Source organism: Alligator sinensis, unplaced genomic scaffold, assembly GCF_000455745.1.
Source record: "Alligator sinensis unplaced genomic scaffold, ASM45574v1 scaffold157_2, whole genome shotgun sequence".
NCBI lineage: Eukaryota > Metazoa > Chordata > Crocodylia > Alligatoridae > Alligator > Alligator sinensis.
In genome coordinates, this window is record NW_005842107.1 from 435,293 (window position 1) to 459,989 (window position 24,697).

General features: G+C 41.0%; 1 protein-coding gene across 1 annotated transcript in view; it reads right to left on the minus strand.

The window, feature by feature from the left end:
* TENM1 (teneurin transmembrane protein 1) overlaps positions 1–24,697 on the minus strand; it is a 572,606-nt gene that overhangs the window by 156,805 nt on the left and 391,104 nt on the right. Inside the window, exons 7-11 of the mRNA XM_025205187.1 lie at positions 21,625–21,824; positions 19,901–20,111; positions 16,312–16,413; positions 14,768–14,962; positions 7,906–8,106 (exon numbers count right to left, since the gene is read on the minus strand). Coding sequence (XP_025060972.1) covers positions 7,906–8,106; positions 14,768–14,962; positions 16,312–16,413; positions 19,901–20,111; positions 21,625–21,824 — 909 coding nt within the window. The remainder of the gene's footprint in view (positions 1–7,905; positions 8,107–14,767; positions 14,963–16,311; positions 16,414–19,900; positions 20,112–21,624; positions 21,825–24,697) is intronic.

Below are 24,697 nucleotides of genomic sequence, written 5' to 3' on the forward strand. Positions count from 1 at the left end.
TAAGCCAGCTCACAGGAAAAAAACCTAAAGTGTGAGTAAGATTGAAGTCAAAGCTGATGCCACTGCAGCTCAACTTATGCATAATGGCCACTATGTCAAACCTAACAAGGAATTCACTAGGCAGATAAAGAAAGGAGTCAGACAGCTATGGAAGACTCATGGTCCCAATGCACACCTGTCTGGAGAATTCAGTACTGAGGAAATGAAGGCCGCCCTTAAGCTCTTAAAGACCAACAAATCACCACAGCCTGATGCCATACATGCTGAATTTCTTCATAATTCTGGGGAGATGATGGTCATTTGGCTTCATGAGCTTATCTCCAACTGCATCAAATATAACATGATCCCTTGCATCTGGAGAAAGGTCACAGCTGTTGTGGTCCTAAAGCCTAACAAGTCCCAGGATGATGCAAAGAGCTATAGAGCAATCTCTCTTCTGTGTATCCCATACACGCTACTGGAACACCTTATTCATGCCTGAGTCTACCCCATAATTGATTCACAGCTGCCTAAGGCGTAGGCTGGTTTCAGATGTGGAAAGGCAACAGTGAAGACACTGAAGAGAGCTTTGAGGCTGGGGAGAAGGTCGGTGCTGTCCTGGTGGACCTCACTGCTGCATACAACACTGTTGGGCTCCATGGCCTCTACTACAAGTTCCTCCAAAAGATACCTGACAAAATGATCATAAGCTCATGCTTCAGAACCACAGTTTCACTCTCAGGACCACTGATGGACAGGAAAGCCACTCTAGAAGTCTCAAGAATGGCATCCTGCAAGGCTCAGTACTCTCTCCATTGCTTTTCAATGTGTACAATATTGACCTGCCTGACACCTAGTCCACGAAGTACGGCTATTCCAACAGCTTGGCTCTCACCAAATCAAGCAAGCAACGGGAAGCTACTGAATTCACCTTGACATCAGACATGAATACCCTTGCTGATCACTTCCATAAATGGCGCCCAGCCTTGCTAAAACAGTTGTGACAGCTTTCCACCGAAACAGCAACCAAATGAAGAAAGAAATCAAAGTCAAGTATTTTGCTTATGTCCTAGTGGCAGGAGTCTTGATATTCTAAGGAAGAGATACAGAGGCCAGGTAGTAACAGCAAGATACATTGTGTTACCCATTCCAGTATTGTCTGTATAAAGAAAGAGCTTGACCTTTAAAATGCCTGGCTATGGCTAGAAAGACAGTCTGAATGGTTTGGCACTGCTGTACTTGAAGTGCGGCAGCTTCAGGTCTGGATGGAGCAGCTGGATCCAGACTGGGCAGCCTGAACAGAACAGAGGCCGAGTAGACACCTGTAGTAGGTCTGTTAGCAAAAGGTATCTTGTCCAGCAGGGAGCTACAAAAATGGGTTTTCCTTTGCCTCTTCTGATCTTGGATGAACTGGTAGAAAGGAGCAAAACAGGCCTTTGGCATCTGGCAATGATCATGTACTCAGGTTTCTAGTGTTAAAAGCTGAAAGCCTTTAAGATAAGCACTTACTTAGCAGAAGGCAATTATTTTGGTGGCAAGAGGGGATGTCTTTTTTCCCATCCCTCATCTGCTATCCCCGGCCTCCTGGTTGCTGACATTGGGCTTCTTGATAATGAAGTTACTAGGTTGCCCGTTCCAACATTCTTCCAATATCTACCTAAGGGGGAATCCCTGGAGAGAGACCCAAAATGATATCCCCCAATTGGGCCAGTTTGGCTAGGACAGCATACCACATCAACTTAATGGTTCCAGCATCATTCTCAGAAAGTAGAGGAGAAGCATTCATGTCTGTCCCTGGGGAGAAAGTGCAATCCAGCAGTTGTGAAGAAATGTAAGATGTTTTGAATAGCAAAATTGTGGGGTAATTACCAGTTCTTGGTACTGTGTGCTCTTCTGGTATGGAAATCATCTCTGGAAGCTCTCTCGATAATAGTGGGCTCATAACTAGCATCTTGCCAAAGCCAGTGTCATAGTCTGTGATGCTGCTGGTGCCTTCTCTTGTTTTGATCAGAAATCCTATTATAGATCTGAGATAAAACCTTCACTGAACCTGCCATGATTTGGTCAACAGTTCCAGTCTCCATGAATCGACATTTTCTAATGAAAAGTGTTCATGTTTTTAATTGCATGCATCAAGACTGTAGGTCACGTATCAAAGGCTGGCCTGCTCTGCTTGGCTTTTTATCTTACAGAACTAGTCACAGTAAAATACTGCTAGATTAGCTTTGTCCTATTTCATCTGAACTCTTATTAGGCAAAAAGCAAAAAAGGAGAGTGAGGAATAAAAAGGTACAGGCAATGGTTAGGAGGACCTGGGAGTTTCCCATCTCAGGAGATGCTCAGGACATGGAGCCAGAGAGAAGGTGATTTTTTTCTGATTCCTTCTTAACATCAGATCTCATCACATGATCTTCCAACATCTAAGAAGAGCTACCTCACCATGCTACATCTTTGAGCATGTGCTAGAAAAAACCCTAAGGGTGATGCTGCTTAATATCCTGCTGCTTCTCTGCTGTCGCTCTCATAGTAAGTTCCCAGGAGGTCACCAGAAAGGTAACATCCAAAAGCACTGGCAACTTTCAGTTTAATAAAAATAGCCACAGGTTTTTACTTGTCCATATATAGGCACTTTTCATCTTAAACAGTCTCCGGTCTGTTGCTATGACAATTCTGTGACTTCACCATAAGTCTTGTTGACTCTTAATCAACCTTTTTTTCCCTCTGTAAAAACAAACTCAAGTCATGCCTTTTTCTTACTCTATTCTGTTTATTCTATTTTTTTCAGCAATCATTTTTCATAATATGTTTATATGATAAAATAACCTTTCACCTGCTTTGGATAATATAAGGTTTTAACCCAGGCAAAGACTTATCATAACAGTTTGAAAGGAATGGAGGGGGAAAAAAAAGAAAATCCTCTCTGTGGAGTAACCACTGCTCTTAAGAATACATGCCCATCACCTACACGGTTTGATTACAAATTAGCTGTTGACATTTGCGCTATAATACAATCATGTTATTCGGCACCTACCATTAAAAATAAAATGTACTGAAATGAAAAACAAAGTTTTTCTACCACCTGATTCAGGATTACTCTAAAGCATTTACTGTTATGGAAAGCGGAGCAATCACAGGGAATGTGGGACAAAGAACAAAAGGCTGATGCTGAAAGAAAAGCTCTTAAAAAAAAAAAAAAAGCCTCTTGAACAGGAGAAGCCAACCTGAGATGTTCAACTGCTGACCCAAGGAAGTGGACTTCTCGCTTCCTGCAGAGATCTGAGCGATACGGTGCAGAAAGCTTCTGAAAGCAGAGGTGTTGTGCAGGCTTCACCAATATCTAACACGGTTAGGAGGGTTAGAAGCCCTTTCCCTCTTTGAACTGATGGTCTCTCAGACCACAGGTCAGTAATCTTACCACGGGTCACAGTTCCCCTCTGGCCTCTCCAACACAGGTGAGTAAAGGCTGGAGTGAGGGAAAGCAGTCTTCCAAGGCAGGCTGAAACAGCCAATGGCAAAACACAGATTGGATCAAACAGCTGGAGATTGGTGTATGTTTAGTAAAATGCAGACCAGCACTAACCTTTGTGGGCCAGATTCAGCCCCTTTGAGGGCCAGATTTAGCCTTTGAGCTGTAAGTTGCTGACCCCTTTCTTAGACCATTTGGTGCTTTACCCCAGTGAATTCTGAAATCTGCCGTGTGTAGAGGAAACGAGGGGTGTGCATGCATGACACTTTATAGTGGGCTAAATGCTTTTGCACCACTTTAATGGTGTTGGTGTTTGCATGCCTCAGCACCGTATTGTACATTAATTCCAGCCGCTGTAGGAAATTCGGTGGCACAACGCACCTTAAATGACTTGGGGTGCAGCACTGGGCTCTGTGCAGCTCTGCAGGAAGCCCTGCAGGCAGCCTGGCAGCAGCCTGGGAAAGCAGCTCCACCCAAGAAAAGCGGAGAGCATGATCTTCCCCCCTGCCCCGGAGCCTGCCTACCGGAGCTGTGCAGGGGCCCGGTGCTCCCCTCTACAGCTGCAGTGCCCTCCGGGACCACCCGAGCTGGGTGCCTGCGGGTGGGTGCTGCCTGGGGGGTGGGCTACACCTGCCGCGGAGGGAAGCACCGGGCCCTCCCATAGCCCAGGGACTGCTCTGCCTGCCCACCAGCAGCTCGCCTTCTCCTCCCTGCCAGAGAGTCAGGTAAGTCAGCAGGGGTTTAATCCGCCCTAAATTGAAGCGGTGTTTTTTAAAACCCATCGCTTCAATTTAGGGCCCCCATTTCACCTACACATGCCCCCTAATGTATAAATATACATGTTTCCCTTTATTACCATATTCTTCCTAAAACCCCATCCATTCAATCATGTCAGAGTCCAAAGTTTGTATTATCCCATGGACTTATTTCTCCAAAAACCGGATCCATGCACATTAACACTAACATTTTTCCTACTGAAGATAAAAGGAACAAAGCTTTCTCTGCAACCACTATGAAACACATAAGGTGAAAGACTTAAGATGGCATGCACGAACTTAATTTTGCTTTTTCTTGACTTCTGAGTGCTTAAGCCAACAGTTTTAGGATACTCTTTATGCAGCTTTTTGATTAAGTAATAGCAATAGCACACTCCTGCTTCTAAAAGCTCTAACTGAAGAAGAACGAATTAGAAAGCACTCTACTCGTGTAAATACTGAATGCAGCATTTCTATATAAATCAGTAAGAAGAAGTATGTTGATTAGGGAAAGCATTGCTTCTTTTTACATAAAGATATTTTTATAATTGGCAAAAATGAGAGAGACAATACCAAAAATATCACAGCTATGGAGTTTTTGTGGGTTTGTTTTTAAGTGTGGGAGTATATTTGGTTGGTCATTCTTGTTTTTATAAAATATATTGGAAGCACTTACCAAGTTTCCCCCAAGCAGACATGCGCTACAGCTCAAGTTATGTTCTCCTCTATAAGTAAGGAGATTCTCTCTCAGACCAGAAGGAAGCTTGAAGCAAGACCCCCCATTCGGACTACAAGTTTTTAGTCTGCCTGCATTAGGGAGGTGACTTTGGGTATTTCTCCTGGTAATGCTAGTGTCATAAGTCAAATCTAAGTAAAAACTGACTTCATTCTAAAACCTCAGCTATAAATTATAGGCTTGAAGAAATTATGGGCTTCGTGTCTGAGTGATAGTCTTTGCCCTTTGTTATACAGGAGGTCAAACTAGTTAGTCATAATGGCTCCTCCTGCCTTAAAATGCATGCGTTATTTCAGAAGACCTCAAATCTTAGCTCCAAACTTCACTGTTCATTAGGGATTACAGTAACTGTGATGCTGATCCCCTGCTTCCATGTCCCCTAAAGGGAGAGTTTTGTATTCGGTCTTTTATTGAAGTGTCTTAAGGCTTGAAGAGAGACAATGCCTGTCTGCCAGTATGGACCCCACACTCATGGATCTTTGCAAGGCTCAGAGTAGTCAGCTGTGATCTGAAGAGATAGCCGAGTCCTCTTTCTGATGGAACAGAGATCCACCTAGTCAAATGTCTCAGCGCAGCTTTTCCATTGCTGCCTGATATGGTATAAGAAGAGGTTTTAATTTCCTTTTTCAAAGAAGAGTATGAAAAGCAAAAAGTAATTGTCAGTACTTTGAAAATGTTTCACATTTTCTATAAAATACAGAAACTGGTAAGCTAGGTCACTGCAGGTCCCATATTCTTGTAGTTAATACAGAAATCTAATTTACCTAATACTGAATATAGATTCATTTGCTTCTCTGACTTTAGATATAAAGAGATGCTAAGAAAAAATAAAAAGGTCTGAAGTAGCCTGATTGACTTCTGGTCTATCACCTACAAGTTGTTCATTGCTTCCTGAGTCTAGATGAGTGGTATGTGGTTTACCCTTTTTATCCCAGTTATTCTAAAAGAAATTCATGTTTTTCTCAATCCGCAGATGGAGGCTCCCTTACTCTGACCCTGTTGACTTCCTCTTCTGATGTTTTTCTTTCTCACTAAAATCAAACTTTGCTTCCAGTACATGCAATAGCCATTGACCCTAGGAAGTAAGTCTCTTCCACTGATGTCTATACATCAGTCTAATACTCATTGTATTGTCACAACAATCCTGGTTCTGGTTTAATAGCTATAAAGAGAAATGCATCTAAAAGGAGAGATCTGTAATATCCAGCTATAAAGGGAGATTCATGTGGGTGGTTGTAAAAGGCCGCTTTCTTGGCAAGTACAGAGACAGTTGAGAGGGGAAGTTGTTTTTCTTACTGGTTGATAGAAGCAAGAAAAAAAGTATACTTTCTTGCAAAAAACACATTGAAGTAACTTTGAAAGCATGACACAAACAAGAAAATCAAGACCTTTAGCACAGTGCCTTCTTTAGTCACCCACCGTATTCTGTATTTAACGATGTTTTCTTAATTAGCATGCAAGAGACAAACTTTAACAGCCCTTTTGGAGCTTCTTGGTACTGGGGCTATGGCAAGTCCATTACTGCAACCGAGTTCTTTTGCATATTTTATGGGAAACAAATTTAGTACACACACAACACCTTCCCTAACTATCTGTTTTATTAATGGATATGCTAGTATATTACCATCCTTTAGGGAACCTTTTCAATATGTAATGAGACACATGATAAAAATGCAGGCACTAGGGTTTTCATGTTGGTTGTTCAAAGCTGATAAGGGGAAACTCTTATCAAAGGAAGTATCATATCCAACAGTCTCATAATGAGACGAAATCCCATGGCCCAGAGTGAATGATGACGTTGATGAATGATCTTTGAAATGACCATTTGCTAAACATTCAGCATTACTGACAGTACAGTGTAAATATACATATGTATAAATATCTCCACTATTTGAACACAATGGTTCCAACTCAGCAGAGACCAACTTAACATATGCTTAATGTTAATGACTTTGGTAGGGCTTAAGCAAATGCCTATAGTGCTTTGCTCTTAGCAGGGGAAATGTACCTGGTAAACAGAGAGATCATCTCCCATCTGCACCTGTACATTAGTAAGATCTTTTCCCATCTGCACCTGTACATAACTAGCATTAATATTAACTGTGCACTAAAGGGCACTCTCAGCTCCAATGTACCTATGGAATTGGAGGGTCTATAGCTACTCAGAACGTTTCAGGCCTGGACCATCAGTTGTACTTTATGGAATTCAATCAACCTGTCACTTGGATCTATTTTGCATTGTAATTTGAGAGGACAGCTAAGATGTCAATTGAGCTTTATAAGTTGTGAACTTTCTCCTCAAAAAGGCAACGGCACATACCTTGGAAATCACACCATCTATTCAGGCATAAAATGTCTGAGTGTTTTCAGTTCAAGACAACTGAATGTAAGTGTACCAAGTATATAATGAGATCATCTCTACACTTGAACAAATAAAGTAGGACTAAACCTTGATGGTCCTTTAAGTAAGAAATGAATGTTTAGCTTCATGTTTTAGAATGGGAAGTCAATTCTTTCTTCACATTTTCTTTAGGCAAAGGCTTCTCTTACCCATAAATTCCTGGGCTTAGGTCATATTCTTCCAGTGACCTCAGAACAGCTGCTATTTTCTGAGTATCTTTCACTACTGCAGACTACCATATTGCACTGTAGGTCTGATCCTGCAAGAAGCTAGGGAGTTCCTGAGAGATGCTGAGCACTTTTAATTTGATATGGAAATTAGGAGGCAGTCAGACTTCAGCACAGGTAGGACTTTGGTTGGCATGTAGCAGACTTGCCATAGAAAAAAAACAAACCAGGAGTCCCAAGCTCATCTTATATTCATATCCCACTGAACCACTATGCTGTCTCCATCTTATTTGCTAAGTCGGTTCTTATTAACACTAGTGTAACATAATTATTTCTTAACAGAAACTGACCTGAAAGCACAAGAATTTGATAGGCTTTATTAAGAAAAACCCAAGCCATACCTGTTGAGCAGTCTGGACCTGTCCACTGTGGCTCACAGCTACACACTCCAGTATCCAAGAGGAAAGTCCCGTGACCTGAGCACTGCTCTTGACACACAGGAAGAGATGTCTCACAGTTTACTCCTCCCCAGCCTGTGGAGCAGTGACATTCCCCTTGAACACAGACGCCATGGCCAGAGCACATAGGATCTAAGCAGTCCTCTGGAATGAAAAAATAATATTTTTGAAGCATAAAACTGACACATCTACCTTGATTTTCTAATCATATACAGCTTAATGGGTTCAATTTTAATTAGGCAATAAAATAGCTCAGTGGAAATATTTTGTTCAAATTAAAGAAATATTAAGAACCACAGGATGGCAGGGTGGGGAGGGCAGGAAGATAGATCATGTGAAAGTACTGTAAAGGCCCTATCCAGGAACTTCACTCACCTTCATACATTATTCTATTCTTTTTAGTGGTCTTTTCTCAGGCCTGCTATCTTGAAAATGTGGAAAGTTAAAGGCTAAGGATGCCACTTCTCTTTTACCCTATTAAAACACTGACTGTTTGCAATGCTGCACTGTTCTACATATGCAACACAAGGTTATGAACTTCAATGAATCTTCTGTGATATTGAGGCACCACAATGCATGCATATGAACAAAAACAGCTTCATCTAAGTTGTAACCAAAAGCATGCAGAAAAATATCTAAATTAAGAAGCCAGTGTAAATCTGCATGCAATAATGGGGGGCATTAGAAATCATTATGGCTCCACTTGTCATGTACAGTTTTTAAGGTATTTTTAATAAAGCAGATTATTTCCTTGATAGGTACACTGACTTGTATTTCAGCATGAGAACTAGGCAAAGAATAAGGAGAGATCTTAACTGCTGTTTCAGAAATTCTGCATTGTGTTTCTACTTGGGCGTGTTTGCAACATTTCTGTTTGCTCTTGGAAAGGAAAAATTTATGCTTACAATTATTTGTATGCAAGTTAATTTGGGCTCTCTAGCCAGGAATCTGGTACCAGAAACAAAATCATGTGGCTCCTCACCAGCCTTGAGTAGTGAATCCTTGACTGAATACTCATTTTAAACAGCTTATATGCTCATAAAAGGCATACGCTGGGCAACTGCAGATAATGAACGGATTCGTAAAAGTCATAATCTGCTGATGAACAATTTGCAAACAGACAAAAGAGCTAAATTTGTTCTCAATTTGGACTAAATACAGAATTCAGCAAGCTCTGTTGAATAATTTTAAATCAGGTGTTAGTTATGCCTGTGGAGTCTTTATAGCCTTTTGTACAAACCCAGCACTTCTTTATCAAGCAAGCTTTTCATCAAGCCCCTTAGCTTGACTGCTTCACAGACCCAGCAAGAGTAACTTCAGCTGACTGATGAGGAACTCTGCAAGGAAGGGGGAGGAAGGAAACTTCAGTTACAATCCAGCCCACGGAGTCAGAAGGAAAACCAGGTCAGGGCAGCCATCTCAGTCACCTCTAACCCTTTGGGACACTTGAACACGACAAAAATTGGCCGGTTTTGCAGCTTAATTGTGTCATGCTGTACACATGCAAGGGTTTTTTATGATTTAAATGAGTTTGCTATGTTGTTACATCCACACGTAGTTTAGTTTGCAATGTAGCTATTCGTACCATTGCAGCCTTTGACAGCTCGCTCTCCCTCCGCCGTGGGAGAGGCAGGAAGTGGCCAAGCTCCCAATTTTTCTTTAAAAATTTTTTTTTTCTGCAGAGTCTGCCTTTATCTCCTGTGGCCGGGGGTGAGCTGCCGGTGGGCTGAGTGGCTCTTGAGCTGCAGAGGGCTCCGGTCTTCCCTTCCACGGCAGTGACGTCCCCCAGGGCCACCTGGGTGGGTGCTAGCTGCACAGGTGCCGTTGCACCTCACAGGCAGGACATGCCCGATTAAACTCTTCCCCGAGCCTGCGCGGGGAGCAGCACCCAGAGGACTTCCAGCGGGTGGGCTCAGGGAACAGTTGGATCTGGCGGGTGCAGCCTGTGAGATGGGGCAGCACCCGCACAGCTAGCACCCCGTCCGGGCGGCCTCATGGGGTACCGCCGTCATGGAGAGAAGGACTGGGCCTCCCCACAGCTCAGGGGCTGTGGGACCCAGAGGCAGCTCGTGCGGGCAGGCTCCACCGAAGGGAAAAAAGAAAAGCAGCGAGGAGCCTGATCCATTTTTTTTCTTCCCGTGGAGCCTGCCCACCTTCGCATGACTGGGGGGCAAGCCGCCAGTGGGCCCCAAGTGGTCGCACCCCCTGGGTGGCACCTGCTCGCTAGCAGCCCACCCAGGTGGCCCCAGGGGGTGCCACCACCACGGAGGGAAGGGCTGGGGTCCCCCACAGCTCAGGTGTCTCTCGGCCTGCCTGCAGCTCATTCCCTGGATGCGGGAGAGGAGGGCATGCTCTGTGGGGAGAGGAAAGGATCGGGCCCCTCACCATAACAGTGACAGACGCTCCTAAATTGAATGGTGTGTTTTTAATCAGCTCAATTAAAAACCCACCATTTCAATTTAGGGGACTAAAGCCCCATCACATGTACAAGTGGCCTTGCTCTCCATTTCAGGGGAAAGGGTAGAAGCATCCTTGTAGCAGCAAATCCTCTGATCTCCTCTCGCTCCTCAGAGGCAGAAGGGCCTGCAGAGCTGTATGCTGAAGGAATCAGAGGCTACAGATCTTATGAGCTAACCTGCAGCATCCTCACTTCCTTTTGTGGTAGAACCAAAGTATTTTGACAGTGTCAGTCCCCTGCACTGAAATAGTTAAAACAGGATTAAACTTTACCAGCTGCTCTTGTGATGTGTCAGGCTCTTCCTAGAAGGTGCTAAATGCTGTCACTGATTTCACTGTGCTTTGTAAGTGCAAGGTGTCCTCACAGGCTCAAGTCCTTGGACTATCCTCAAAAATACACCATTCCTCTAACAGGCCACAGGGCACCAGGCCTCATTGACACACATCAGCAGTCAGGGCCTCTCTCAGACATGTATTAATTTCACACATAGGAGATGGATGGCTGATCTTGTAAACTGGTATGGGATTATACCCTTTAGCTTGATTTAAAATTAGCCATAATTATAGTTCTTTGAAAAATAATTATTATGAATGTGCCGCAACAGCTTCTGGAAAGACATGAGACCATCCCAAGGGTTATTTCTGTAAGAGAGCGGTCTCTTTTTGTCTAAAAGTCATTTTTGAATGACAGTGTCAACCAAGTCTACACAGCTTCTAAACTTTCTCCATCTTGTATTGCTCAAAAACAGTTGGGTTCATTTACCTTAAAATTTAGTTAAACAACAACCCCCTCTCCCCACCAAAACCTGACACTTTGCAAAACACGTTGCACATAGCATTTTCACCACGGGGACAGAGGCAGGGGGCTGTTTCTTGAGCAATCATGCCTTGGAATTGAAATCCTTGAGCAGTGGATTCAAAGTTTATTTCTATATCCCCAATTTTTCTGGAGTACATTTTTAGCGATTAAGTTATGAACTTGGGAAAATGAATGTTCTGTACTAGAAAAAATGGAGAGACCCTTTTTATAGTTTTGCAGCTGCTACTGTTGAAAGGTACCTAAAAATAGCTGTTAGTGAAATCTTAGGGAGAATCATACAGACACAACCATAGGCCTGGAAACTTTGGGGTTTGAGCAAGATTTCAGGTCCTCCTGCACCCTATCCCCACCACAAGAAAGCAAGAATAATAACTAACTAACTTGGGAAACAGAAACTTACTCAGCATTGTAAAAATATTATTTGTGCAAAACAGATATATCTATAAAACTGCTGTACTGAATTTGGGCACCTGGGTGAATCTGTTCCTATTTGTGCTTTTTCAGGAAATTCTGCTTTCCTTGTAGATTAAGATAGTTCAACTAGTCCCAAGTTCAAACACTTCTGGTGAATTTGCTCCCATAATAAGTTGTAGCTCTCATTTGGTTATAGGATCTGAAGTGCATCAAGTGTCATTTTCAGAAGTAATTGGCCTTTTCTGTTACAAAAACCTCCAAATGCTTCTGAGTGCTGGACTGATGATTTACCATGTTTAGGACTTTTCAGGCTAGTTCAGTAACAAAGAGGAAATTAAATATTTCTATTTGAGGTTCTGCAGCAGCTATTCAAATCCCATTTCAGGATCTCTTGTCAAAATGTTTGCAATCTCTCAAGTTGCTCACAGTACAAGGTACTGTTCAGAAATTTCTGCCTGAAGCCTCTTGTTGGACACAGCACACAGATGCTTGGTGATAGACACAACACTTCATATTTTATGCCCTGAGGCACAGCATCTTGTTTGGGTGATTTTTTTAATTAATTTTGTGATTTCCTACACAGTTTCAAGAGTCTCTTTTAATTCTGTTGACTAGTAACACCAAATTCAAAGTATGCCTATAGCAATGAGTATAGGTAACTTGTGGTTCCTCCTATTGCAGTGTAGTTACTTATCTCTTAGGAAGCCAGTCAGTTTAGTGGCACCATGATAGTATGTCCAAAGGCAGCTGTTCATTCTCAGGCTTATATGCAGCAATAACTGTAATAATTAATATGAAACCTCTGCTGATGTACAGGCTACATTGTACAATGATATTCTATACCATGCTTTTTCATAGGCCCCTGGCAGACATTAATATAATTGTGCAATTGGCATTAGGAATTTTATGCCAAATACCAAAAATAGCATGGCCTACCATGCCAGATGTGAACTGCAGGATGTACAATCTAGGGGAGCAGGGATAAAATTAATCAGATCCTAAATACGTGACTACTGGACTGCCTCCGGTAATCAGGCAGGGAATGGTCTGGTCTGAAACTCAGGGCTGCCATGTGCTATGTCCCAATGATCATGGTATAAAATCAGCTGATTGTTGGGTTGGGCATTAGGGTGCTCCAGGTCAGGGACATAAGCCACCACTCAATTTAATGAGTGATGCAAACCAGCCACAATAAAAAAAAAAAATCCCCATAAATGTGAAATACCTTTGTAGCTGGTTTGCCATTTTATCATGCCATAAATGGCTGAATGTGTAGCACATTAAAATACACAAACACCTTAGATGTTACAAACATGTGGATTGCACCACAAACGAATAATCTGCCAGGGCCCACATATTCTCATTTTATACAACTTTCCAGGAATATTTTTAGAAATATTCTTCATGACTTAAAAACCCTAATTTTTTAACCTCATTTCCATTAAATTGATTTGTAAATTTGTCTTGATGCTTTTTAGCCATTTTGAGATATCATCATCTTGTACTGCCTGCAAACAAAGCAGCTGAATAAAGTAACAATCATCTTTCTCCATGTAAAGGCATATTTTCAGCTAGTTCAGTAAAATGGCATTGCTGTTCAAGTCACTGTATGGCAAGATAATGTATCCTACTTAGTATTTTCATTAGGATTTTCTTCTTTTCTTTTTTCTTCTGAGTGCTGACAACATAGCATGTCAACCACATTCTATAGTTTTTTGAAGAATATCAAGTACTTTGTGGTGACCTAAAGAAGCTTATTGCCTCTTAAATTCCTCTCAAGTCTTTTTCCAATTAGATAATTCAGCTTCCCTGGGTGCATCTACATGAGATGGTTACTGCGGAGTTGCCTAATTAGCTGCACAGTAAATCGTCACCGTTTACACAAGCAGTACTATTAGGCCAGAGTAAACTAATTAATTCCGCTGTAGGATAGTACTGCCCAACACAAGTACTAGTCTACGATAGAGTTTTTCACTCCACCACAATGCACACGTAGATAGTGACTGGGGCTGGCTAGGGCACAAGGGGGCTTTAGTGTGGGGCCGGATGCCTGCCAGGGAGTCCTGCACTGATACCCCAGCCAGCCCCTCTGCAGCACGCTGAGCCAGGCAGGAGAAATCCTGGGCTAGCAGGATGACCCCACAGGGCCCCTTGCCAGCCTGGGTTGCACTGCCCCAGGTCAACGTTTCTGTAGTCCTGGGTGCACTTGTAAATGCTGGGCCTCGGAGCAATGAACTCCACGGTGAACTGCGCCACAGTTTACTGTGTCAAAATAATTTCTTGTCCAGATGTGCCCTCTGAAAACTTCCTCTATGTACATAGTCAAAAAATACTTTTACACTTAAGAGCTATGGCATGAAAAACAAAACATGCTGTCTCTAGCTTCAGAATAATGGAGAGAGTGAAAACCATCCAACCAGTAAGATCAGAAAGAATGACTTTGTTTTCCAGAGCTCAACACTGGGAAAGACTGATGCTGCGATTGATGAGATATCTCAGGAATGTTAATAGTACCAAGTAAATAGCATTTGTTTTCTGCAGTAGGTGAGTACAAGGATGGCTCAATGTTACAACCAGAAGAAGTTGATCTGCTTGTTGGAAGTGCAATTTCCTCCTCTTTGATTAGCCATGTTTTAAGTGATTTCATGTTAGCACCTAGAGGACATATACTTTATTTTTATGCTGTGCTCATTCATGAAATGTGGTCTATAGTAATATCTACCTGGAGTATTACAGCATCAAACTGCTACATGGCAGGAAAGGATATAACAGCCTGTTTTCTTACAGCAAAAAACTACCCTGGGACAGAAGAAGACAGGTGACCTCTATACCGGTGGAATTTATGAGGGTGCATTATTTCACTAAAGATTTTTTTCTGGGTAGCTTTATCCTGGCTAAGACTTGGCTACCAAGAGGCAGCTGACATCCCAAGGAATGAGAGATCCGAGATGCTTCTTGAGCCAGAAAACCTGAGTTGCCAGTAGACCGCTACAATAACTAAATAGTGTAAAAATAATATCCAGTAACTTTAACACTAACAAAAATAACAATGATATAAAATATTTAATATTAATAATATACAAAAACTTTTAAAACCAGCAAAATGGCACAAACCTTCTTCACAAATTTCTCCTTTGTATCCTGGGACACAGATGCAGACTCCCATGATGCAAGTACCATGGCCAAAGCAGGTTGGATCAATACATTGCTCTTCTGGAACATCACACTCTGCTCCTTTCCATCCATTCCGGCATACACAGTGACCTTTCTCATATTCCCCATTTCCACTGCACAGCACGGGGCATGAGTCTAAAGAATGCAAATAGTTTGTTCTCCAAGACGCATTTACATTCTCAGGGATGAACATCCATTACATCTATCATTATTTGGTATATAATATTACATTTTTGCAATAGAGTTTAATGCTTATGAAAGACCAAAAAATGTAATACGAACTCTCTGTCAACAAGCATGTTTCACAGTAGTATGAGCTTCCCCACTGTGCTCCACTAATGCCATAACTCTGACCTAACAGGAACAGCTGTAGAGACAAAGAAGACTGTACAACAGATCAGTCCCTCTGTCTACGCTTACTATGGTCTCTTTACTAAGACTTTTTGCAATGATACATGCTAGTGATAACCAAAGGTATGGGTTCTGTGATGTTAAAACCTGTTAAATGTGAACCAAAATGGGACGTTATTATCTCTTCATTATTATTATCATATTATTTCCTTTATACCACTGAACGACCTTAAGATTATTGAAAGTTTGGTCACTACTGCTTTGGAGGTACATTAACAATCTGGATGAGAGCCTTTGTACAACCCATTACACAACCAATCCTCAAACTATAATGTAAAGATTAGATTTGAGAGATGAGTAAAATAGATTTGAGGACCTCCAAACACATACTTGGACAATGAATAAGAAAATTGCAGTGTATGTTTCTGCGCTGTCTCTGCTTTGGCTGAAGAAAGGGCTTTAGGGCTCTTGTGATATCAGGGTGACATGTTGACAGTACTTAATTCCTTCCCCAATTCTTATAGCCATTTATATGAAATACAGATGGTTCACTCTTAATTTTTGTGGTGAACCAATATTCTCTCTTTCTCTAACTCTGAAACCTTAAAATAGCAGGTGATATTTATGATTGTGGAGAAAAAAAATCCTTTTCCACTCCCATTTTTATATTTCTTTAGATTTTTCTTTTCACTCCCAATCCCAATAATAATGCCACAGAAGTAGTAGCTTGACACCTGTTATTATCTTGAAGCCAGACAATTTTTCTAGTCAATTTTAAACAACAATAAACTAAATACTAAATCTCATTCTACTTAAGAAGCTGAGACCTTCCATTACCGAATGGCCAGCGAAAAGGCAAGCGTGGGAGAAACAATGGATCCTAGGAATCACATATTTGTATTTGTGTGTGCGTGTGCATGTATTTGGTGGGAATGGGGCCAGGAATGAGGGTAAAGCACTTCACAGTGGTTGCAGTTGAAGAAAATTGCAGTGTGTATTTCTGTGCTGTGTCTGCTCTGGCTGAAAAAAGGGCTTTAGGGCTCTTGTGATATCAGTGTGACATCCAATATAGGTGCTCAGCTCATAGTCAAGAGCAGTTGTCATGTACTTTGAATGGATGTAGAGAAGATTACCTTTTGCACAGTCAGGACCAAGGAATCCTGGGAAACAGTGGCAGTGACCTGAGATACATTCTCCGTTCCCATTGCAATTAGTAGAGCAATCATCCATGATTTCTATTCACACAGAAAAGAAAAAATAAAAAAAGGAATGAGCTGACATTTGAAATGAGTAGCTCTTCCGGCACAATGATTTGCAGGACATCTCCAAGAAACAAACATGCACCGAGGCGGTAAGTTGCTCATTTTCAGTCATAGACAGCGGAAGACAAAGTTTCTTTCAGCAACTTACAAATATTAGCTTTTGTCTTGACAGCTTAGATGTAACAAGTACAGCATTTATGTTACAAAGGAAAGCTTTTAAAGTAAGTGTTCATGTTAAATTCATCACCATTAAAAACATTAGAAAGTATCTGTTGAGAATCACTTGTGAATCTTTCCTTTGTTGTTTTACTAATTTGTTTCAAATCTGTTTATAGAAGAAAGAACCTTCTATGAAGGAAGTGTTCGCTGAAGTCTCGGCTAATTCTTTTGAGCAGATGGATTAACTCTTGTGTAAAACAGGAATAAAGTATAGTTTAATGTGCAAGGTATACGACTAGCAAAATGTGACACAACCAAGGTCTTTTCACTAAAGTAGTACCCAGATCTGTCTCCATGAGTACATTTCTTTTAAACGTAGATTTAAAGTTTGGAGCTCATCTTTTAGCTCTGGGGAAGAAGTCCCTATAGATTACAGCTCTGTTCTATGTCTGTTCACTGATTAATATTTCTTTATATAATTAAATCCACATTTTCCCAAGTATTTCAACTTACACAGCAGCTTAAAAACAATACGTGATCTCGCTATGAAATATATGCAGCCGTGCAAATGTGAGGCTGCCACTGCGAGAGCTAACCTAAATTAAGCACGGCGGAGCCCTGTAGGAAGCCTTTCCAGAACAGTGAAGGGTAGCAGAATATGGATGGCAGTCTCTAAAATGAAGGAATTTGAGTTCAGCAGAAGAGCTGAGCACAAGGGCTGCTGGCCGGTGATAGGGAATAACTATAGGTATAATAGGGCTGTGGACCTCACCACAAGAAGGGCTCCTGAAGATGGGACACACTTTCCTAAGTAGAAATTCTGTTGGAGAGATAGAAGAAAAGCTTGATGCTCTTCCAGGAAGAGAATCTGTTCACTGCAGCTCTCACCTTTAAGCAACGCAGCCCTACGTAATAAACTAAATCTACTTTTAAACTCAAAATATATACACAACTGTTGATATTTAAATTAAATATTAACTCAATTCCTCCGCAGTACAGATGACAGGCCTTTTCACAAGTTATGGGAACTACTTTAAGTCCAAGTTTTCCACTGACATTAGGGTCTCTCAGTAAACTCAATGTAAAAGCCTGGCTAAAATTGCCTTCAACAGGTATTCAACAAGAATTCTGGCAAAGTCGGTGTTGCACATGAAGATAAAGCGGCCAGGTTATATGGACTCCTTTGAGTCTATGTTTCATGGGCATTGCTAAGGAAGATACTGGTGCAAACACAGTACAGGGACAGCAACAGAAGCTAGCATCCAACCTGCAAAGCTGAGATCAGTTCTGGACTTTCCCAGGGTTTGTGGGCACCAGATTGGTGCGTTTGTTTATTTCTTTTGTAGAGGAATGAACTAGCTGTGAATCTCAGTCTACATATTTCCTCTGAGCTTGCAGAGAAGAAGGCTGGGCCAGAAGCCTAATTCAAACTACCTATACAAAGATGCCAGGATTTAGGAGGATAATCAGGGAGAAGTATAAGAGTAGGAAAGAGTTCAGAGTTGGTAGAAGTGAAATAGTTCACATAATTTCAAACAGGTCAGCAACATGTCAGCCTCTTTTGGGGAGGGTGGGATATCAATCTATTAAATGAATAAATATTTTTTTTCCCCTCCACCTAGCCTTTTGCCGCCAAGGAGAAGCAAAATTCACCTTCAGCTTTCCTGGGGATGGAAGAATGCAGGGCAAACTCCTTTAATACGAAATGATGGGTCTATTGGACATGAAGGATTACATAAACATGTCTCTTCTCCTTGTAAGAGACTCACTTTCCATTCCAAACATAAGAAGTGTCAGCTTATTTCATGAGGAAATTCCCCCTGCAATTCCTCACTGCCTTTTTGATTCGTTTGAGGCAAGTCCTTGATCATCTTTGTTTGAATGGCACTCTCCATTGTCCCATACATCAAGGTCTTTAGCATCGAGTAAAAATAGAATCTAACTGTTAGAGAGAGCAGATGGTATGTCCATTACTAGTAAAGACATCTTGCTAAACATATGGCTGAACAGGTTAACTAAAGGGCAAAGTGGTTAAAGTCTTACAGCAAACAAAGAATGCCATAAATTCTAAAGCACTTGGCCATAAATTAAAGTTTTAACAAATACTGTTTGTTACAACTTCCCACCAGCAATATTCAAAGCCAGGAAAATATTAAGTCCCCCAAAAGTTTGATTCACTAAGAGGTCACAGCAGGAGCCTCCTGTAGTAGGTAGGTATTTCTTTCCTCAACCAAAACGTGCAAAAGCTGACTTTTATCTTTTCTTCCTCAAGAGAGAGAAGGAGAACCAAGATCACAGATATTTCTCAGGGAGTACACATCCTGCATAAAAAAGCTTGTGCAAATTTTCCCCTTTTAATTTCTTGCAATAGATCACCAGAAGGTACTCATGCATTCAACACTACTTTTATACTGATATTAAGAGATATCATTCATTAATTACCTACTTAATTACCTGATAACGTCAATTTTTTAAGTATAGGAATGTCTGATAGGGCTGTGAAAAGCTTTGGTCGCTGATTTGATTCGGAGGAGATTCAGTCTGATTCAGCAGCCAAATCTCTGAATCCGAATTGAAATCAGGAGACCCAATAATTTCTCTGAATCAAATCGGAGAGATTTGACAATTTGGCCATAGACACAGCTTTATATGTTTTTTCTATGTACTTCGAGGTACCAGGTGCAGCTTGTGAATGCTGAGATGGTGGGGTGGATGTCCCCACGGCAGTCCACTTTTGGGTCTGCCGTGGAGTGCGTGGGGGACCCCCCCAGCCCCGTGGCTTGGTGACTGGTGCCTCTTGGGTATGAGGGTGCAGCCAGGGTTCCCCTGCAGCCAACCGCCAAGTACTTCCGGTCCACTTCTCCCTCGTGCTCCTGTGGGATGCTCCATCCATCCCAACGTTTCATCATTCACGAGCCACACCTGGTACCTTGAGGTATGTAGAAAAACATATAAAGCTGTGTCTATGGCCGAATCGCTTGTTCATCAAATCAGAAACAAATCCTCAGATTCAGATTAGGCCGAATTGAATTGGGACAGTGATTTGAATCAGCAAATCAAATCACTGTTCCCTCAATCGGGCCGAATCTGAATCGAATACTGCCCGCTTTGCACACCCCTAATGCCCGATTCTTTTCTTATGCATGAGTAAAGCAGAAGTATCTCCTCTGAAGGAAATCAAATCATAGCTCAGTAAAATTTGTCCATGTCAGATTAGAATTAGGCTCACAAAGTATTTTTCAAATGCAGTTTTTTTTTAATACAAGAATGTGAATAAGAATGGCAGCATAATTGTTCTTACCAATTGCTGTAGTTAGCACAAATACTTGCTCCATTTTCTTTCCATCATTGTAAAATGCCATGTGCCAAACCCCCTGATCCATATATTCAATGAAACCTGTCTCTTGCAGTGAGGTTAAGATCAGATTCCTAGGCGCATGCTGAGACTCCTCTGAGTTCCTTGGCTCTTGTTTAATTAACTGTTTTCCATCCATCAGTTTTACAAAATCAAACTGAAATAATAATGGGAAAAATTATCTTAACTAGAGTATTTTTATAGTGTTGTAAACCAGGCAAAGTTACTATGCATGTCTCAATCAAAAAGGGTTAGACAGTGTAACTCTCCAAGGGGCTGTTTGACTGAGCATTCACCAATAGGCGAGTTGTACAACCTTGGCTATTAAGCTTCAATTCTTCATTCTGTACAAGGAGTAATTACTGATCAGAGATTCAGGATGAGATCTTACTCTTCATGTTGTAGCAGTTTGAATCCAAACTTGTTCCTTTAAATTCACTCCAAAATTACATCTTTGTAATGAGCAAAGACCTAAAATGTTTAAACTTCAGTGCCTATGTTAGACATCCCTAAGATTTAAGTGCCAGCATGAAGATTTAGAAGTTGAAGTTTTGACACTGAGATACAAAGACATTTGACCTTAGTAAATACTGAATACATACACTTTCCCTTTTTCTTTGTGGTTGATTTTACTAATACACATAAAAATATATAGCTTGATATGGAAAAACTTGCAATATTTATTGGAGCTGCTAACTGACCTATAAGGCCAGGTTCAGTTGATTTCTAAGGGTGCTGGATCAGGCCTTCAATGCATTTGAAATGAAAGCCATTTTTTTTAAACCCCAAACCAAACCATTTAATGAAAACACAAAATACTTGGAGTATCTGTAGATACCTGTGAAATCTGATGTTTTAAGAATGCTGAACAGTTACAACTTCAGAAAAGGCCATAGGAGCTATGAGTAGTTATCACCCCTGAGATTAAAATTCTCATGGACCTACTACAAGATTTCAGGAGAGCATTAACAATGTTTAGATATTTCCCTGACCTGTGATCCTGCTCCATCGTAGCTCAGATAGCTTCTAATTAAACTTCAGAAACATTAATTTTATACTCCAAATATGGCAAACAGGAAAATATCTCAATATGAATAGTATTAGCTAGATTTCCTTCTCAAAACTTACTAGGAGTAAACATTCACGACTTACATTATGATTAAAAGTTAGAACTTGCATATCATTTTAACACATCTTCACATTAGCTTTGTGAACAGCTTGTTTTGTTGAATGTGAATTATGAAGTTAAGTAATTACTGGGAACTCAACTGCAAAAAAGACAGAAGCTTTTTTCTTTTATCTATAGCTATCACACCATGCTGACATGAAGGATGAGCCAGGGGATGCCTGCCCTTGGTGTCTGGCCAGCTCTATGGCTGTACAAAGCAGTGGTAGTATCCTGCTGAGACAATAGTAGTATCCTGAATTGTCTCCTCCTAATCTGCATAGAGGTATTTAGGATTGCTAACAGGCCTGTTGCTATCCACTCGTTATGCCTCGTCTTGGATTGCAATTGGACCATTAGAAGGGAGGGAAAAAATGGATAAAGGTTAATATTTACATCTAAGCATTCTTTCCTAGCTTTGTAATCATGTTCTGAACATTAATATCCACAGAGGTCTCTGAAAATGTAAAGCACAATAGAATTGCTAAGTATTATTATTAATTACCTGAGTATGAGTGGGTGGAATGTTTCTTCTGCCATAAATTCCCAGCAGAGAGTCCTTTGCCAGTGAAATGTTAAATTTCAGGTACACTGGGTGATGGATAGTAATTTGAAAACGCCAGAATAAACCTGGTGGGATGGTCTGCATAACTTGGGCTCCAATCTCAACTTCTCCTGTGTCTATGGCCCGTCCTTTCTGAAACACTAATTCCCCAGAAACAAAGAAAACAGTGAGATGCTGTATACACGCAGAGTGAAAATACGAGGGTAGGCGGGTAATCAGTAGTAGCTTTTAAGCATATACTACATGTAAAATTAGCTAAGCATTATTCAACTGATCTCCAAATTAATTAATCGGAAAACAACATTTGCAGCTATACACAAGGCAAGAGACACGAGGCAAATGAGTCTCAGCGTAGCCAGGAAAATGGGAGTCACTGCATGTAGATCTTAGGATACACAAACAAAACCTTCTAGCAGAAGCATGCACTAACGCAACACAGATGGGAGAGCTGACAGTTATTCCAGACTGCAGCCTGATAGGATGCTGTGTAAACTGAATAAATGGACACCACCGTCGATGGGAAGAAGACCATCAGGATCTGGTGGCGAAAGCTGAAGGCCAAGTCTGGATTTTTCCTAGCCACTATTGCTAATGAGCTTATTATGATAGTGATAATCTTGTTCTAGAAACATTAAAAAAACCCCATCTGTTGTTGGTTGGACCTGCCATGTAGAAGATAGATATAAGATAATGGGGCATAAGGATGAAGGCAGGCATTAAATCTGAAGAGATACTTGGCACAGTTTCATTGTACCTAGCAGTACATTTTCAGACACCTACAGTATGTAACTTCATGCAATGGTACGCAAGTACTGAAATATGCAGGCAAGTGGAAGAAGCACAGAAGGCATTGCCAAACTGAATCGGAATTGGCTTGCTTTGCTGGCTTGTGTCACTACCTTCATGTTTCTTACAGCTTGCCAGCAATTAGCATCCTGCCTGGCGGCAGATCATGGATCAATCCTGCTACCATCAAAGCTAATTCAATTGTAAAAAAAATGCAAAGATCTCAGGCCCTTGAGCAGGAGCAGGATAAGATCCTATGTTGGGACCTAAAATATATGGTCTTGACCTCAGGAGCCCAGTCCGTTTATGCATCACCGCATCCAATAGGACACAGACCCAAAGGGAAAGGAATTTAATGGGAATCTCACACAGCAGTGTATTTAACAAGTAATAATACATGTATATAGAATATGGTAAATTGCTACCTAAAAAAGAAAACTGTAATAAAGCTGTGGCTGGGTTTTCCCTTAGTGTATTAATAGCATAAAGATCCTTGGTGAGATCCCACATGGGCTTTGAGAAATGTGGGTGGTAGATAACTTTTTTATGAACAGAGCCTTAATATGTTAGGGAGGAGGGATTCCCAGGACACTGGATCTGCCAGATCCGTGGCTTCTCTGTGTCACCAGAATATAGCAACACAGCCAGGGCAGGAGTCAGGAGGTGGTTCTCAATCTAGTGATGCGAGACGTGAACAAAACAATGCAATGGGACCAAATGTGGAACATGCAATATTAGAGTAGAGAATGAATGTTCTAAGAAATTAAAAAAAAAATTTTACTCAGTTTGCATTAGAATAATTTCTAACTGGTTCTTTAACAATATTTTGGAGTGAACCTAAACTTTTCTCCAGTTTCCTTTCCAGAGTACTCTGGAGACAGAAAATCTTAATGATTCTTTCCATGCAATTACCCTAGGCCAAGTAAAACACTATGGAACCTTTTGGTGGTATTGACACATCATAATTGAAGCAATTCAATTAGGAGGTTTTCAGGATATAACTGTAAGGTCAAGGACACAGTACTGGTTTTAAAGATAGTAGCATTATCAGTTAGTATTTTAAAAATATGATAATTAGACCCAAGCAAATAGGCCGCTGCTTCATTGAACAATGTCTTTGTTATGATTTAGACATAGATACAGTTGAAGACAGAATATTTTTTAGTGGTGCAATAAGATTTGGTTGAATTGTGTGTCAGTGCTAATAATCTTGAAACAGTATCTCTCAAAGGATACCTTATTCTTTTTCAGCAGAGGATGTCTTAGTTTAAATTTACATATCCTTTATACATTCCTATTTTTAGTTTTACCTCACTATAAGTGGAAGAAATAAATGTTGGCATACATAGTCTTAGTCACTTGGCATACACAGTTACAAAGGAAGTGAAATAAAACACCTAATCTAACACTGTTTACTTTCAACATTATCATATTTATTTGATCCCAAGACAAGATACTTTCCCCCCAGTTGGTATGGGGAAAAAAACCCCATGTCTTCTAATCACATACAAAGAAATATCACTGAATACATTGTCTGTAATTAAACTGTTGCCAAAACAGCATGTGCTCAGCAATGGAAACCAACTATCAACTATGAAGTTGATTAAATGCAGCCAACTGAGTATGGCTATAAAACACATGGCACACATTGGGCAAATATGCTGGGTTTGTTTTTTTTATTTCATTTTAAGGGCCAAATCCATTCTGAATTCTATTGGGAAAAACCTAATAGTCACGTTCCAAATTTTGACTGAGCAGAGGTCAATTCAAATCTGTGTGGTCTACCACTGGGAAAATATCTTCCCTCCCAGGCCCATTGGTCTGGGGCTTCAGATAGCTGCCCAAATACATGGCAAGCATCCTATTTACAAGTCCCCAACCCAGAGGCCTTGAGGTTTGGATGCTCCGTAGTTTCGCCTGTTCCAAGCTAAAAGGTCAAGGAGCGAGCCATGGGGAAAGTGGGAATGAAATACTCAGTTACTGCAAAATTGTTCAGTTGAGTTTCCTGCATTTGGGGAAGCTCACAGGGGTCAGCCTGCCCAGAGCAGAAGGGACAGACCTCACTCTATAACTACACTTGATTGACTGAGAGGATCATGGGATCTCTCCTGCCAGGGAAGCACGATTGGGAACCTACCATAAGGATATGTTAGTGTAACCCATCTTATGGTTGAATAAGACAAACGGTAGTGCCTATTAAATGCAGTTTCCCTCACTGCTGACTCTT